Below are 16,413 nucleotides of genomic sequence, written 5' to 3' on the forward strand. Positions count from 1 at the left end.
TTTCCTGAGCTATAGTATGGCTTTTTTTACTATGTTGTAATTTGGCAAAAAACACTCAAAATATTGACTTTTTGGACCGTTTGTTAGGCAGTATATACTAAAAACTGCCTCAACATGCTGTAGCATCACTTATTTTAACATTTGGAGAGATCACATTTTTGACCGTTTTTCCTGAGCTATAGTATGGCTTTTTTGCCAAACTATAATTTTGCTTTAAATGCTCAAAATATTGACTTTTGGACCGTTTGTTTGGCAGTATATACTATAAACTGCCTCAACATACTGTAGAATCACTTATTTTAACATTTGGAGAGATCACTTTTTTGACCATTTTTCCTGAGCTATAGTATGGCTTTTTTTGCCATGTTGTAATTTGGCTTAAAATGGTCAAAATATTGACTTTTTGGACCGTTTTTTCAGCAGACTGTACTATAAACTGCCTCAACATACTATACCAAGGTTTATTTTAACATTTGGAGAGATCACATTTTTGACCATTTTTCCTGAGCTATAGTATGGCTTTTTTGCCAAACTATAATTTCGCTTAAAATGCTCAAAATATTGACTTTTGGACCGTTTGTTAGGCAGTATATACTAAAAACTGCCTCAACATGCTGTAGCATCACTTATTTTAACATTTGGAGAGATCACTTTTTTGACCATTTTTCCTGAGCTATAGTATGGCTTTTTTTGTCATACTGTACTTTGGCCTAAAACGCTCAAAATACTGACTTTTTGGACCGTTTTTTCAGCAGATTATACTAAAAACTGCCTCAACATGCTGTAGCATCACTTATTTTAACATTTGAGAGAGATCACTTTTTTGATCGTTTTCCTGAGCTATAGTATGGCTTTTTTTACTATGTTGTAATTTGGCAAAAAACACTCAAGATATTGCTTTTTTGGACAGTTTTTTCAGCAGACTGTACTATAAACTGCCTCAACATACTATACCAAGGCTTATTTTAACATTTGGAGAGATCACATTTTTGATCGTTTTTCCTGAGCTATAGTATGGCTTTTTTGCCAAACTATAATTTCGCTAAAAATGCTCAAAATATTGACTTTTTGGACCGTTTGTTAGGCAGTATATACTATAAACTGCCTCAACATACTGTAGGATACCTTATTTTAACATTTGGAGAGATCACTTTTTTGACCGTTTTTCCTGAGCTATAGTATGGCTTTTTTTGCCATGTTGTAATGTGGCTTAAAATGGTCAAAATATTGACTTTCTGGACCGTTTTTTCAACAGACTGTACTATAAACTGCCTCAACATACTATACCAAGGCTTATTTTAACATTTGGAGAGATCACTTTTTTGACCATTTTTCCTGAGCTATAGTATGGCTTTTTTTGCCATACTGTAATTTGGCTTATGACGCTCAAAATATTGACTTTTTGGACCATTTTTTAGGCAGATTATACTATAAACTGCCTCAACATACTGTAGGATCACTTATTTTAACATTTGGAGAGATCACTTTTTTGACTATTTTCCTGAGCTATAGTATGGCTTTTTTTGTCATACTGTACTTTGGCCTAAAACGCTCAAAATATTGACTTTCTGGACCGTTTTTTCAGCAGACTGTACTATAAACTGCCTCCACATGCTGTACAATGATTATTTTAACATTTGGAGAGATCACTTTTTTGACCGTTTTTCCTGAGCTATAGTATGGCTTTTTTTACTTTGTTGTAATTTGGCAAAAAACACTCAAAATATTGCTTTTTTGGACAGTTTTTTCAGCAGACTGTACTATAAACTGCCTCAACAAACTGGACCATGACTTATTTTATCATTTGGAGAGATCACTTTTTTGACCGTTTTTCCTGAGCTATAGTATGGCTTTTTTTGTCATACTGTACTTTGGTTAAAACGCTCAAAATACTGACTTTTTGGACCGTTTTTTCGGCAGATTATACTAAAAACTGCCTCAACATGCTGTACAATGATTATTTTAACATTTGGAGAGATCACTTTTTTGACCGTTTTTCCTGAGCTATAGTATGGCTTTTTTTACTATGTTGTAATTTGGCAAAAAACACTCAAAATATTGCTTTTTTGGACAGTTTTTTCAGCAGACTATACTATGAAATGCCTCAACATGCTATACTAAGGCTTATTTTATCATTTGGAGTGATCACTTTTTTGACTGTTTTTCCTGATCTATAGTATGGCTTTTTTTGTCATACTGTACTTTGGCCTAAAACGCTCAAAATACTGACTTTTGGACTGTTTTTTTGGCAGATTATAGTAAAAACTTCCTCAAAATGCTGTAGCATCACTTATTTTTACATTTGGAGAGTTCACTTTTTTGACCATTTTCCTGAGCTATAGTATGGCTTTTTTGCCAAACTATAATTTCGCTTAAAATGCTCAAAATATTGACTTTTTGGACCGTTTGTTAGGCAGTATATACTATAAACTGCCTCAACATACTGTAGGATACCTTATTTTAACATTTGGAGAGATCACTTTTTTGACCGTTTTTCCTGAGTACGGTCAAACATAACATAGTAACATAGTATGGCTTTTTTTGCCATGTTGTAATTTGGCTTAAAATGATCAAAATATTGACTTTCTGGACCCTTTTTTGCAGCAGACTGTACTATAAACTGCCTCAACATACTATACCAAGGCTTATTTTAACATTTGGAGAGATCACATTTTTGACCGTTTTTCCTGAGCTATAGTACGACTTTTTTGCCAAACTATATTTTCGCTTAAAATGCTCAAAATATTGACTTTTTGGACAGTTTTTTCAGCAGACTATACTATGAAATGCCTCAACATGCTATACTAAGGCTTATTTTATCATTTGGAGAGATCACTTTTTTGACCGTTTTTCCTGAGCTATAGTATGGCTTTTTTTGTCATACTGTACTTTGGCCTAAAACGCTCAAAATACTGACTTTTTGGACCGTTTTTTAGGCAGATTATACTAAAAACTGCCTCCACATGCTGTAGCATCACTTATTTTAACATTTGGAGAGATCACTTTTTTGACCATTTTCCTGAGCTATAGTATGGCTTTTTTGCCAAACTATAATTTCGCTTAAAATTCTCAAAATATTGACTTTTTGGACCGTTTTTTAGGCAGATTATACTATAAACTGCCTCAACATACTGTAGGATACCTTATTTTAACATTTGGAGAGATCATTTTTTTGACTGTTTTTCCTGAGCTATAGTATGGCTTTTTTTGTCATACTGTACTTTGGCCTAAAACGCTCAAAATATTGACTTTCTGCACCGTTTCTTCAGCAGGCTATACTATAAACTGCCTCAACATACTGTAGAATCACTTATTTTAACATTTGGAGAGATCACTTTTTTGACCATTCTTCCTGAGCTATAGTATGGCTTTTTTTGCCATGTTGTAATTTGGCTTAAAACGCTCAAAATATTGACTTTTTGGACCGTTTTTTCAGCAGACTATACTATGAAATGCCTCAACATGCTATACTAAGGCTTATTTTATCATTTGGAGAGATCACTTTTTTGACCATTTTTCCTGAGCTATAGTATGGCTTTTTTGCCATGTTGTAATTTGGCAAAAATTCTCAAAACATTGACTTTTTGGACCTTTTTTTCGGCAGATTATACTATAAACTGCCTCAACATACTGTAGGATACCTTATTTTAACATTTGGAGAGATCACTTTTTTGACATTTTTCCTGAGCTATAGTATGGCTTTTTTGCCAAACTATAATTTCGCTTAAAATTCTCAAAATATTGACTTTTTGGACCGTTTTTTAGGCAGATTATACTATAAACTGCCTCAACATACTGTAGGATACCTTATTTTAACATTTGGAGAGATCACTTTTTTGACATTTTTCCTGAGCTATAGTATGGCTTTTTTGCCAAACTGTAATTTGACTTAAAATTCTCAAAATATTGACTTTTTGGACCGTTTTTAGGCAGATTATCCTATAAACTGCCTCAACATACTGTAGGATACCTTATTTTAACATTTGGAGAGGTCACTTTTTTGACCGTTTTTCCTGAGCTATCGTATGGTTTTCTTTGTCATACTGTACTTTGGCCTAAAACGCTCAAAATACTGACTTTTTGGACCGTTTTTTCGGCAGATTATACTAAAAACTGCCTCAACATGCTGAAGCATCACTTATTTTAACATTTGGAGAGATCACTTTTTTGACCGTTTTTCCTGAGCTATAGTATGGCTTTTTTTACTATGTTGTAATTTGGCAAAAAAACACTCAAAATATCTACTTTTTGGATAGTTTTTTCAGCAGACTATACTATGAAATGCCTCAACATGCTATACTAAGGCTTATTTTATCATTTGGAGAGATCACTTTTTTGACCATTTTCCTGAGCTATAGTATGGCTTTTTTGCCAAACTATAATTTCGCTTAAAATTCTCAAAATATTGACTTTTTGGACCGTTTTTTAGGCAGATTATACTATAAACTGCCTCAACATACTGTAGGATACCTTATTTTAACATTTGGAGAGGTCACTTTTTTGATCGTTTTCCTGAGCTATAGTATGGCTTTTTTTACTATGTTGTAATTTGGCAAAAAACACTCAAAATATTGCTTTTTTGGACAGTTTTTTCAGCAGACTGTACTATAAACTGCCTCAACATACTGTACCATGACTTATTTTAACATTTGGAGAGATCACTTTTTTGACCGTTTTTCCTGAGCTATAGTATGGCTTTTTTTTATTTTGCCATGTTGTAATTTGGCCTAAAACATTCAAAATATTTTTTTTTTTGGAAAGTTTTTTCAGCAGACTGTACTATAAACTGCCCCAACATACTATATAATGACTATTTTAACATTTGGAGAGATCACTTCTTTGACCATTTTTCCTGAGCAATAGTATGGCTTTTTTTGCCATGTTGTAATTTGGCTTAAAACGCTCAAAATATTGACTTTTTGGACCGTTTTTTCAGCAGACTATATTATAATCTGCCTCAACATACTGTACAATGATTATTTTAACATTTGGAGAGGTCACTTTTTTGACCATTTTTCCTGAGCTATAGTATGGCTCTTTTCGTCATATTGTAATTTGGCCTAAAAAACTGAAAATATTGACTTTTTGGACCGTTTTTTCAGCAGGCTATATCATAATATGCCTCAACATGCTATACCAAGGCCTATTTTTGACATTTGGAGAGATCACTTTTTTGACCTTTTTTTGCTATACTGTTATTTGGCTTAAATCGCTCAAAACATTGACTTGTTGGACCGTTTTTTCGGCAGGATATACTATAAACTGCCTGAACATGCCGTACCAAGGCTTATTTTAACACTTGGCGTTAACATTTTTTGGACCATTGAACTGAGCTATAGCATGGCTTTTTTCGTCATACTGTAATTTGGCCCAAAACATTCAAAATATTGACTTTTTGGACCATTTTTTCAGCAGACAATACTATAAACTGCCTCAACATGCTGTAGAATCACTCATTTTAACATTTGGAGTGAACATGTTTTTGACCATTTTCTGAGCTATAGTACTGCGGTTTTTGCCATACTGTTATTTGGCTTCAAACGTTCAAAATATCGACTTTTTGGACCGTTTTTTCAGCAGACAATACTCTATAAACTGCATCAACATGTTGTACAAAGACGTATTTTAAAATTTGGAGAGATCACTTTTTTGACCATTTTTCCTGAGCTATAGTATTGGGGTTTTTTTGCCATACTGTAATTTTTCTTATAACGCTCAAAATATTGACTTTTGGACCGTTTTTTTCCACAGACTATAGTATAAACTACCTCAACATGCCATACTATTACTCATTTTGAGATTTTGGCGTGATCACTTTTTTGACCATTTTTGCCTGAGCTATAGTATGGCTATTTTTTGCCATACTGTAATTTGGGATGAAACCTTAAAAATATTGTTTTTTTTAACCATTTTTTCAGCAGGCTCTTGTAGAGAGCTCTTTACAAGCTATCATATGTCATTTTCAGCCATTTTTGGGACGCGTCAAAATTCGACATTTTTTGTCATAGCACAGTATGCAATTTTTGTTCATTCTTTTTACATGCTTAATTATGACATTATTGGACGTTTTTGTCCATTGTTTCCACTATGTGTAGTATGATGCATCTCTAAAAGCTATAATGTGTCATTGTCAGCTATTTTTGGGACGGGTCAAAATTTAACATTTTTTGCCATAGTATAGTATGTGATTTTTGTCATTTTTTTCAACATGCTACATTATGACATTTATGGCCTTTTTTGGGTCTTTGTGTCCACTTTGTATGCTATGACGTGTCTTTACAAGATATAATATGTCATTTTCAGCCATTTTTGGGACATGTTAAAATTTGACATTTTTGCCTTACTATAGTATAGGATTTTTGGCCATTTTTTGAACATGCTAAATTATGGCCTTTTTGGCCTTTTTTGGCCTGTGTTTGCACTTTCTATATTATCACGTGTCTCTACAAGGTATAACATGTCATTTTCAGCCATTTTTCATGATGTGACAAAATTTTAAATTTTTGTCATACTACAGTATGGCATGTTTGGTCATTTTTTTGACATGCTAAATTACAACTTTTTTGGCGTTTTTTGGGCTTTGCTTCCACTTTGTATACTATCAAGCGTCTAAAACATAAGCTATAATATGTCATTTTTAGCCATGTTTGGGACATGTAAAAATTTGACGCCATACTTTTTTTTTTCTCGCCATACTATATATGAATGTGTGTGTGTTGTTGCGTACGTATATGTGGGGGTGGGAGGGTCAGGCTGTCTGTATTTTTCTTGATTTTCATTGATGTTTTTCATTTCTGTTATTGTTTTTAATCTCTGTTAGGCACTTTGTGTTACTCTTTGTATGAAAAGTGCCATACAAATAAAGATTTGATTTGATTTGATTTGATATAGTATGGCATTTTTGGTCTTTTTTTGACATGCTAAATTATGACATTTTTGGCCTTTTTTGGGCTTTGTTTCCACTTTGTATACTATCACGTATTTCTACAAGATATAATATTTTGTTTTCAACCATTTTTATGACGTCAAAATGTGACATTTTTCAACTCATTTTTGGTAATGTTTTTAACATGCTAAATTATGACATTTTTGGCCTGTTTTGGGCTTTGTTTCCACTTTGTATACCGTGGTGCATCTCTACAAGCTACAATATGTAATTTTCAGCCATTTTTATGATGTGTCAAAAGTTGACATTTCCACATACTATTGTGTGGTATTTTTGGTCTTTTTTTGACATACTAAATTATGACGTTTTTAGCCTGTTTTTGGGCTTTGTTTTCACTTTGTAAACTATGAAGTGTCTCTACAAGCTGCAATATGTCATTTTCAGCCATTTTAATGACGACAAAATTTGACATTTTTTAACATACTATACTACAGCATTTTGGTCATTATTTCTTCATGCTAAATTATGAAGTCTTTGGCCTTTTTTGGGCTCCGTTTTACACTTTGTATACTATGACGCATGTCTACAAGGTATAATATGTTGTTTTCAGCCATTTTTATGACATGCCAAAATTTGAAGTTTTTCGACAAACTATCTTTGGTGTGGTCCTTTTTTTGACATGGTAATTATGAAGCTTTTGGCCTCTTTTGGTCTTTTTTTCCCACTTTGTATACTATGATACACATCTTCAAGTTATTATTTGTTGTTTTCAGCCATTTCTTTGACATGTCAAAATTTGACATTGACAAAACTGTTGTTTTCGTACATTTTTTCAACATGCTTTATTGTTATGTTTTTTGCCTTTTCTTCTTGTGTGCTGTGACACGTCTCTAAAAGCTATAATGTGGTTTCAGCCATTTTTTTGACATGTAAAAATTTGACATATCTCGACAGTAGTATACTATGTTGTTTTATGCCATTTTTTAAACATGTTTTATTATAACGTTTTCAGCCATTTTTTCGACATTGCATACTGTGGCATGTTTCTCCTATCTATGATATGTCTTTTTCAGTCATTTTCATTTGACATGTCAAAATCTGACATTTTTCAACATACTACACTAAATCTTTGTAGGCAATTTTTTCCGACATGCTATAATATGATACTTTTGGTCTTTTTTTTCTTCACATTGTATACTAAGATGTGTCTCTCTAGTATTTTGTCCAAAATCACAGAAAAAATCGCAACAAAAAAAAAACGTTATAGTTTTGTATGTCATCCAAAATCTCCCAAAATTGCACAAAAACATCATAATATAGTATGTCGTCTAAAATCCTCCAAAATTGCACAAAAACATCATAGTATAGTACGTCATCCAAAATTGCACAAAGTCACACAAAAACATCATAGTATAGTACGTGCTCCAAAATTGCACAAAAACGTCATACTATAGTTTGTGGTCCAACATTGCACAAAAACGTTATAGTATCAGCCATTGATGGAAACTTGCACCCAGATCCTGAACCTCGAGGGAAATGAACCGCTTCATGAATATTCAAATGGCTGCATCCTAGCTTATGAGCATGTTTAACATGTTTATGAGCCAGCAACAGCATCTGAGCGTCTGAGCAAACAGTGACAGGAAACTACATGTGGAGAGGTGGAAACTCCCCTGCAGCTGGAGAAGGAAGCTTCTACCCAAACATGACACCGCACGCAGGAGGAGGAGGTTTTTAATCAAACATGACACCCCAAGCGGCCAATGAGGAAAGACAGAGTGGAATTTCTGTGCTCCTGCTTTATCTTGCTTACACCTTGTGTTAGACTGTATATGTAGCTCCTGTAAAAGGGAGCGAGGTAACTGTTGTTTTTGATTTATGCTTGTGACATTTTTAACCTTGAATAAAGCCTGCCTCGTACAGTTTTAACCTTTTTCTACAATCCCTGGGTGTTCGCAAATCATCCCTCTGAGAATCTGATGAGTGGCTAAGAAAGACCAAAGAAGAAAAAAAAAACTCCTGGAGCTGCCCTGGATCCCCCAAGAGGGGACGGACCGGAGATGCTCCCTCAGCTCGAGTGGTAGAGGGTTTATCTCCTGGTCTGGTCAACTGTTAAAGTAAACACTGTTGGGTATCCATCACTCAGAAAAAGAAAAGACACTTTACCTCTCTAATAAGCCACTCTCTCACAGGTCTGAGATGGCGTTTGATTATTTAGAGTGTCTGATTAAGCGTGAGACACAGACTCTTAATGAGAAGATCTACGGCTCTATGTCATCCAATGCAGCATAAAAACGTGATAGTATAGGTTGTTGTCTAAAATGGCAAAAACAAAGAAAACGTCAGTTTAGTATGTCGTTCTATTCACAGATAAAAATGTCACAACATAGTATATTATTGAAAATGGCCTAGAAATGTCAAAGTATAGCATGTGGTCCAAAATGGCAAATAAAAACATATTAGTGTAGTATGTCTTCAAAAATGGCAAAAAAAAGGTCATAGTATACTATGACGTCCAAAATGGCAAAAAAAGGTCATAGTATAGTATGTCATCCAAAATGACATAAGGACTCATTACTCACCACAGGCATAGGATCATGCAGCACTTTGGGGTAGGACTCAGCAAGAAGTTTGGTCTTTCTGTCCCAGCGGGCGCCATCCAGAAACAGGCCTCTGATGTACACACCTGAGTGTCACACCCAAGGAGACAATTTGGAGAAATAAGAATAGTTAGTCTTACTCTTGTGTCAGTAAGGTTACCAACTACCTCCTACTAACTTTACATAACCTACAAATATGAACAAACCCAGTAACGACGAGTATGTTGGCTCTTCCAGTTGGCATAAAACTTTATGAAGCAAGCTGAACTGACCTCTGTGCTGTAACACTGTCTTTTAATAAATCATGTGAGCCCTCCTATTAATAGGGTAGGGAAAAAAGGTGAGATTTAGAGATAACTGGCTGTTGGCATCCTGTCAGTTCCCCAAATGCACAAACACACTATCAGATTTGTAGCTTGGCAGTATGGGCTGTGTTAGCGTGATGAAGCCCCAGCTGGGGACTGACTGAGGGTGAGGCTTTATGTGAGACTCTCACTGAGAATCTCACAGCAGAGCTGGAAGCACAGCAAGGGGCTGACACGGGCCTGCATGTAGACAAGACACAGGGAGGCTTTGCTTTAACTTACTTTTGCACTTTACACTCTGCCTCTCATATACACAGTCGGTTGTCATTTCTTTGTTTCTTCTGCTTTTATTTCACTCCGCTTTGAAACCTCACTTTTCATCCCCTTGCACCCTTTTTAATCTCTTCTTCTCATCTTCCCAGATCAAGTGCTCTATATCTGTCTGGTGTCTGTTCTATACCTTCATTATACTGGAGATAGCTTTCTGATGAGGACCAATTGATTCTATCAAAACCTACTACTAAAATAACACCCTTTCTCTCTCTATTTTCTCCGATACCACGCCTCAGTATCCTACCATCCTTTGGGGGCTGTTTGTATTGTTTCTCATCCAGGACCTCAAAGTCAAAGCCGAGCAGGTCAATAGGGACGGTGTGCTTCCTGGCATAGTTCTGCTGGCTGCCTGTTAGGAAGGCTTGGGTGAAGAAGAATCCTGACACCCAGAATACAGCAGGCGTACCCTGATCATACCAGTCCTGAACACAGCAGAGGAGAGAGGGACATTTATATTTATAGTTATATATTAACCAGCGAGAACACAGATTAATCTTGCATTTAAACAGGTTAATTAATAAGATAAAATTATTAAAATTACCACTTTTATTGTTAAATATTTAAAAATGCACATATGAACCACAAAAGCAAAGTAGGGATGACACAATTTCAGCACAATACCACAAGGTTAATATAATGTTCAATTGGTTATGTGAACATGTAAACATTTTACAGGTCAACCTGTAAAAGGAGTTCCAAAATAATCTCAGGTTCAGGAATAAAGTAAAAGAAAACATGTCAGATCTGAGGTCAGCCCCATATGAATGATATCTTGTACATTTATGGTGGCTCAGTGGTTAGCACTGTTATCCCACAGTAAAAAGGTCCCAGGTGTCCCAGCTAACCATTCAGTGTGGAATTTGCATGATCTTCCCATATTTGTGTGGGAACCCCCTCCCCTGTTCTGGCTAAAAATTAACATTAGCATGCTAACATACTTGCGAAGACAAAGCTAATATATGCTGATGTCTAGAGGGTATAGTATTTGTCATTATCTTAGCCTGTTGGCATTCTATATTTTGCTAATTAGCACTAAACACAAAGTACAGATGGGAATGTCTTTAGTTCTGAAGATGTTGGGTCATCCAGTATTGGACAAACTAATAACAAAATAAATAAATACTTTTGATAATAGATAGTGAGTTAAAGACTTTATCTGTTCTGTTCTGGAGGACTTAACACTGAAATCCACACACCACTGCATATGGATTATTAAATACTCACATGCTCACAATCATGCCAGCTGTTCAGTAAAGTAAGGATGGACTTTTGTAAGATACAACATCTACGCTTCGGGTCTCTGTGCTACTGTAAGGTATACTGCAATGTCTCAGAATATTCAGTTTACTGAACACACTGAGATGAAAATGCTGTTTTTCTTCCAACTCTTGTGAAAACAGCAAACAATCATAAAAATGTCAAGGTGTTTTGTTAGGAAAGCAGCCGTCTTAGATAAGAAACCCGTGACATTCCAGTTCGCCCTGTGGGAAGTCATGGGTGGACACTTCCATTGGATAACACACACACACACACACACACACACACACACACACACACAGTGAGTACATTCTTTTCACTCCACTGAGTAATGATGAACAGGAGGAATACAGCGTGTCTACGGTGGATAAAGAAAGGGAAAAACATGGGAACTGATTGTTAATAAAGATGGAGAAGTTCACTTTGCAGTCTCACATGATGATGTCATGCGTCTGCATGTATTCCCTGCAGCAATGCTGCCCATGAGTATAAAGCATTACTAAATCCCCCTACCTCTTGTGTGTTGACAAGGAGAATGAAGTGCTCTTGTGTAACTCCAGTGTGACATGGCTTAAAGCAGGGCTTCAGTTCACAGTATGCACAGTGTGCACTGATATAACTTTTTCATGTGATACTGCTGCAGCTCACTACTGAGAGGCCAAATGTGCTTCCAGAGATTTAAAGATGGGATCACTGAAGTAGTTCTGGAAGGCTTGTGGTGCCCTCTACTATAAGAGTGATTAAAAGATTAACATCTCCTTTTTACAGCAAAGACAAAGTAATAACAACACAAACATGTTCTTTCTTGTTTCTCTCTCTTGTTCCTGTTTTTTCCCTTTCTTTTACATCTGAACCCCCCAAAATGCTTCCATCTTTGAAGGTGATGAAGCTTTTTTTCAGTTTACTTAGTGTTTGTGACTAACCCCAAATATTTTTTTTTTGATCATTTTCACCTGATTTTAAATATTATGGTCAGGGAAGGATTATGACTCAGTGAGCCCTGGGGCACAGATTATGAAAAGGCCCCACCACCCCTACCACATACAAGCAAGAGACACAGTCTTTGAGGAGGTTTTGTGTCTCTCTGTGGTCATTTTGTATCTCTGTTTGTTTGTTTTGTAATTGTTTGTCATTTTGGTCTGTTAGAGGTTTTGTGTCTCTATAAGTTAGTTTGGCTTTTTTTTGGGGGGGGGTTGTCTGCCTTTGTAGTCATTTTGTGTCTTTTGGGTGTAACTGTGTCTACGTCAATCTGTGTATCTTTGTTGTCCTTTATTTTGTCTCTTTATGGTTTTTTTGTCTATTTGTGGTAATTTTGTGGGGGTTTTTTTTTGTTCTTTAAAGCCTCTCTGTTGTCATTTTGTGTCCCCTTGTGCTAGTTTTGCCTATTTTATTATTTTTGTGTCTCTTTGCAGTTCCTTTGCATCTTTTTGTGATCTTTTGGGGTCTCTTTGATGTCATTTTATGTCTCTTTGTGGTTATTCTTCCTATTTATGTAGTTATTTATGTGTCTCTGTGGTTCATTTGCATCTTCTTTTGTTTTTTTTTAATCTCTTTTGAGTCATTGTGTCTCTTTGGGGTTACTTTAGGGCATGACATGTTGGGCCCCTGTGTCAGTGGCTGTTTGGCTTTACAGTAATCAGTCCATAATTATGGCAGGTCGCTGTACCTGTAAGAACTTGAGTCGCTCCAGGAAATCATTGACATAGCTTCCCAGGGGTTTGAGGCTGGGGTAGGACTTCTTCATCCACATGCCTGGGATACGACCTGTCAAGATGCTGCTAACCACCTCCTCCAGCTCTGCAGACATCACCACCAGCCCCTGCAAATTAATGCACACACACATGTAAACACACACATCAAGCCACAAACACATGATTAACATCTGCATTACTTGTGAAATTCTTTGTACCCTGTTTTAACACCGAAACGGATACGAGGGAAATTCAAGCTTGTCACTTAAACACCTCTTTGTAGAGATAGGTGACAGACAGCCACATAATAGGATCTCTTATTTGCTCTGTAGGGGGCCTTTGATACCAGTATGACGGGTGATGTGCTCGTTCCTCTTCCTGACTCTTTATGCTTTATCCACTTCAATCCCCTGAGAAAGGTGTACCTCAGGAGGAGAGGAAATGTGTGCAGAGAATGTTTATCAAATGGTATAAAGAGACGTACGTGCATGCTCAGGCATATTTTTTTCTTTAAAATTTTTTGAATGTGATGTAATTAGAAGGAGCGCAATGCTACACATATTAATGCACATATGTTCAGATAACGTTCTGTTTGCAACACTCTTTGAACTAAATAATTATAGTCTCCTTGGTCTAATGCAGTCCAATTACAGGCCATGTGTGAAATCTCAAAACCTTAGGAAACACAAAGTCTGTAATTATTTTTGCTTGAGGATGTTATGGCTTCAGTAGATACTTTCACTTCTTAAAGAGTGTCTCTTGGTGACATTTGGGAAAAAAACAATGACATATTAAAATTATATCAGGGCTTTGAGATCACTATATTGTCTAATTGTCGAGTCTTACCTCATCAAATGCAGCAGTGGTGTTAGTGCCAACCACTTAGGCACCCTCTCTCTTGTTTTTATTTATAGATCCAATGACTGCAAATCACAATTCAAGTTCTGAACTATTCTTTCAAAAATGTGACATCATATACACATTTATATTTCAAGCTCTGCAAGCAGTAGCACAAGGACTAAGAATGCCTGTCCTTCAGTCCACAAATTTGGTCCAGACATAAATGTCTCAATAAGGACAAGATTGATTACTATTAAAAAATTATTTCATTGCTGGACAGATAGTCTTTTAATAAAACCAGCCTATCTATGAAATAGGAAGACACAAATTCTTTTGAAATAAGTGTTATATGACCAGAGAAAACGACACATGGCAGCGGGCTTGTAATAAATGATCTCATATAACAGGGTTTTTTTTGGTTTTGCTTTAAATAATGTTGCCTTTACTATTTAATACAGCACAGGTGAAAGTGTTGGGAAAGAGAGAGGGGATGACATGCAGAAAAAGGCAGCAGGTTGGAATTGAACCTGCAGCCGCTGCAGCAAGGACACAGCCTCTGTACATGGGTCGCCCACTCTACCAAATGAGCTACCAGGCACTCCATATCATATTACGGTAAAAGGGTAAGTAAATACATGTTTCTGAATACATTTGAGGTGAGAATCAGTCAACACAGTAACAGGATCTTGGTGTATATTTGATCAGCACTTCTTTACTGTTTGATCTCAGTTTTTTAAGCCTCCGTTCTCACTGTGTAGCAAACAGTATGGCGCCTACTTCATATTCAAGCTCTCGCTACCACAGCTAAACAGTACACTATCCATGAAAATGCACTGCAGGACTTATATGATGCCACCAGCAGCAACATGCCCCAGTTGCTGGGGCTTTTTTTTTAAAATTACTAATACATCTACATTCTACCTTCAATACGAAAATGCAGAAGTACAGCCAGATAACAAACATGATGTTTGATATTGTGAGTATGTTCACACGATGAAGTTAGCATTTAGCTCAAAGCCTCACACAGAGTACAGCTGCAAAGGGATAGTAGTCTAGTTGTAGATTTTACTTTACATTCTGTGGCCCTGGCAAAAGGAAGTGGAATGAATACATAATGGCACTGCAGGAAATGAGATACCGTGTCTATCAGTTCTTCTCTTTGCTGCAGAGGATCAGAGTGGTTCCTGAGAGAATGTCAAGAGCACCAGTTAATGATTTAGAGATTGGCTGCTTCATCCTTGTCATTCTCATGAGGTCAACAACAGTCTATAATGTATCCTTTTCAAATTCTCTACAGCTCATTCCTTTCGGCTTTACCTTTACTTGGTGCATACTGTGACAAGAGTTCTTTGGAGGATATGAAATAGAGTAACATACTTTACATATATTTTCAGAAGGAAGCAGTTCTTCTGCATGCTACTTCCTTTCCATAAATTGCCCTTTTTTGGGCAGTAACTTTCACAGTTACTGCCCAAGTGTTTCCTGGTAATCGAAAATGATGGTGTTAGATTAGTGCATTTGGAGTGTTGTGCTGACTGCTTACAGTATGTTTTTCTGAGGATCTATTACTGCAGTTTACCAAGTAATCATTCAGCAGAGGTGTGCCTCCTCGGATGAAATATTGCTTTCAATGCACCAAAATGTGAAATCAATGATGATTCATCATTTGCCCTCTAAAACAAACACATTTAGTGTAATTATAGTGCATTTGGCCATGCATCACACTATAAGTATCCAAACAAGAAAAGAGAATGAGACCAGGAATGAGTTCAAAACCAAGTAACTCCTCATCCTTACTGCTCAAATCAGTTTGAGGGGATTCGGACATCACAGCTCACATACGGACAATGTCTTAATGTAACAGCAACGTTTCTTCATTTAACCCATCCTCTACCTCTTGCGTACCTTTATGGCCTTCTGAATGTTGACGCAGGAGTCCCGGATGGTGCAAAGAAGGTTGTTGAAGCGGCCCATCTCCTGCACCAGCACCGTGTTCATGCTCTGATTGTAGCTGGTGGGAAAGCGCCTCATCGCTGCCTCCAAGTCAAAGTCTCCAGGCAGCTTGCTCAGGACGTCAGCTGCCACATCAAAGACCATGTCATCCGAGGATTTGGCGTCTCCGCCTGAAGAGCGGGACTGATCAGAGACACAGAGTGACAGAGGACGGATGAGAAGGGGAGGCAGGACTTGTGGCTCGGATAGGTTTGACAGTTCATCATTTTTGGAGGAAATTATCTTTTGCTGTCTTTGACTTGTCAAATTATGTATTCCCTTTCAAGGACTCTTTCGCATTGGCGCTATTTTTTATTTTTTTAATATCCTGAAAAGGCCCTGATGATGTTAAGAGGTTCTGACTTCCGACTTGCTTATGTTTCATCATTTTTATGCTGGATTGGTTTATGCTTTGGGGGCGGACACAAACTGACACAGGCTATCATAATCATATGTTTTCCCTTTTTATTTAACCTTTCCTTCTCTAATTTGTGGACATTTCTCAGCCT

At 36.5% G+C, this 16,413-nt stretch overlaps 1 protein-coding gene across 1 annotated transcript in view; it reads right to left on the reverse strand.

Moving 5' to 3' along the window:
• dnah7 (dynein, axonemal, heavy chain 7) overlaps positions 1-16,413 on the reverse strand; it is a 136,795-nt gene that overhangs the window by 16,961 nt on the left and 103,421 nt on the right. The window contains exons 62-65 of the mRNA XM_088083000.1: positions 15,818-16,048; positions 13,048-13,200; positions 10,369-10,546; positions 9,469-9,572 (exon numbers count right to left, since the gene is read on the reverse strand). Of these exons, the coding sequence (XP_087939126.1) occupies positions 9,469-9,572; positions 10,369-10,546; positions 13,048-13,200; positions 15,818-16,048 (666 nt within the window). The remainder of the gene's footprint in view (positions 1-9,468; positions 9,573-10,368; positions 10,547-13,047; positions 13,201-15,817; positions 16,049-16,413) is intronic.

The sequence above is a fragment of the Plectropomus leopardus genome, chromosome 10, assembly GCF_026936395.1.
Source record: "Plectropomus leopardus strain MGB_pleo_1.0 chromosome 10, ASM2693639v1, whole genome shotgun sequence".
NCBI lineage: Eukaryota > Metazoa > Chordata > Actinopteri > Perciformes > Serranidae > Plectropomus > Plectropomus leopardus.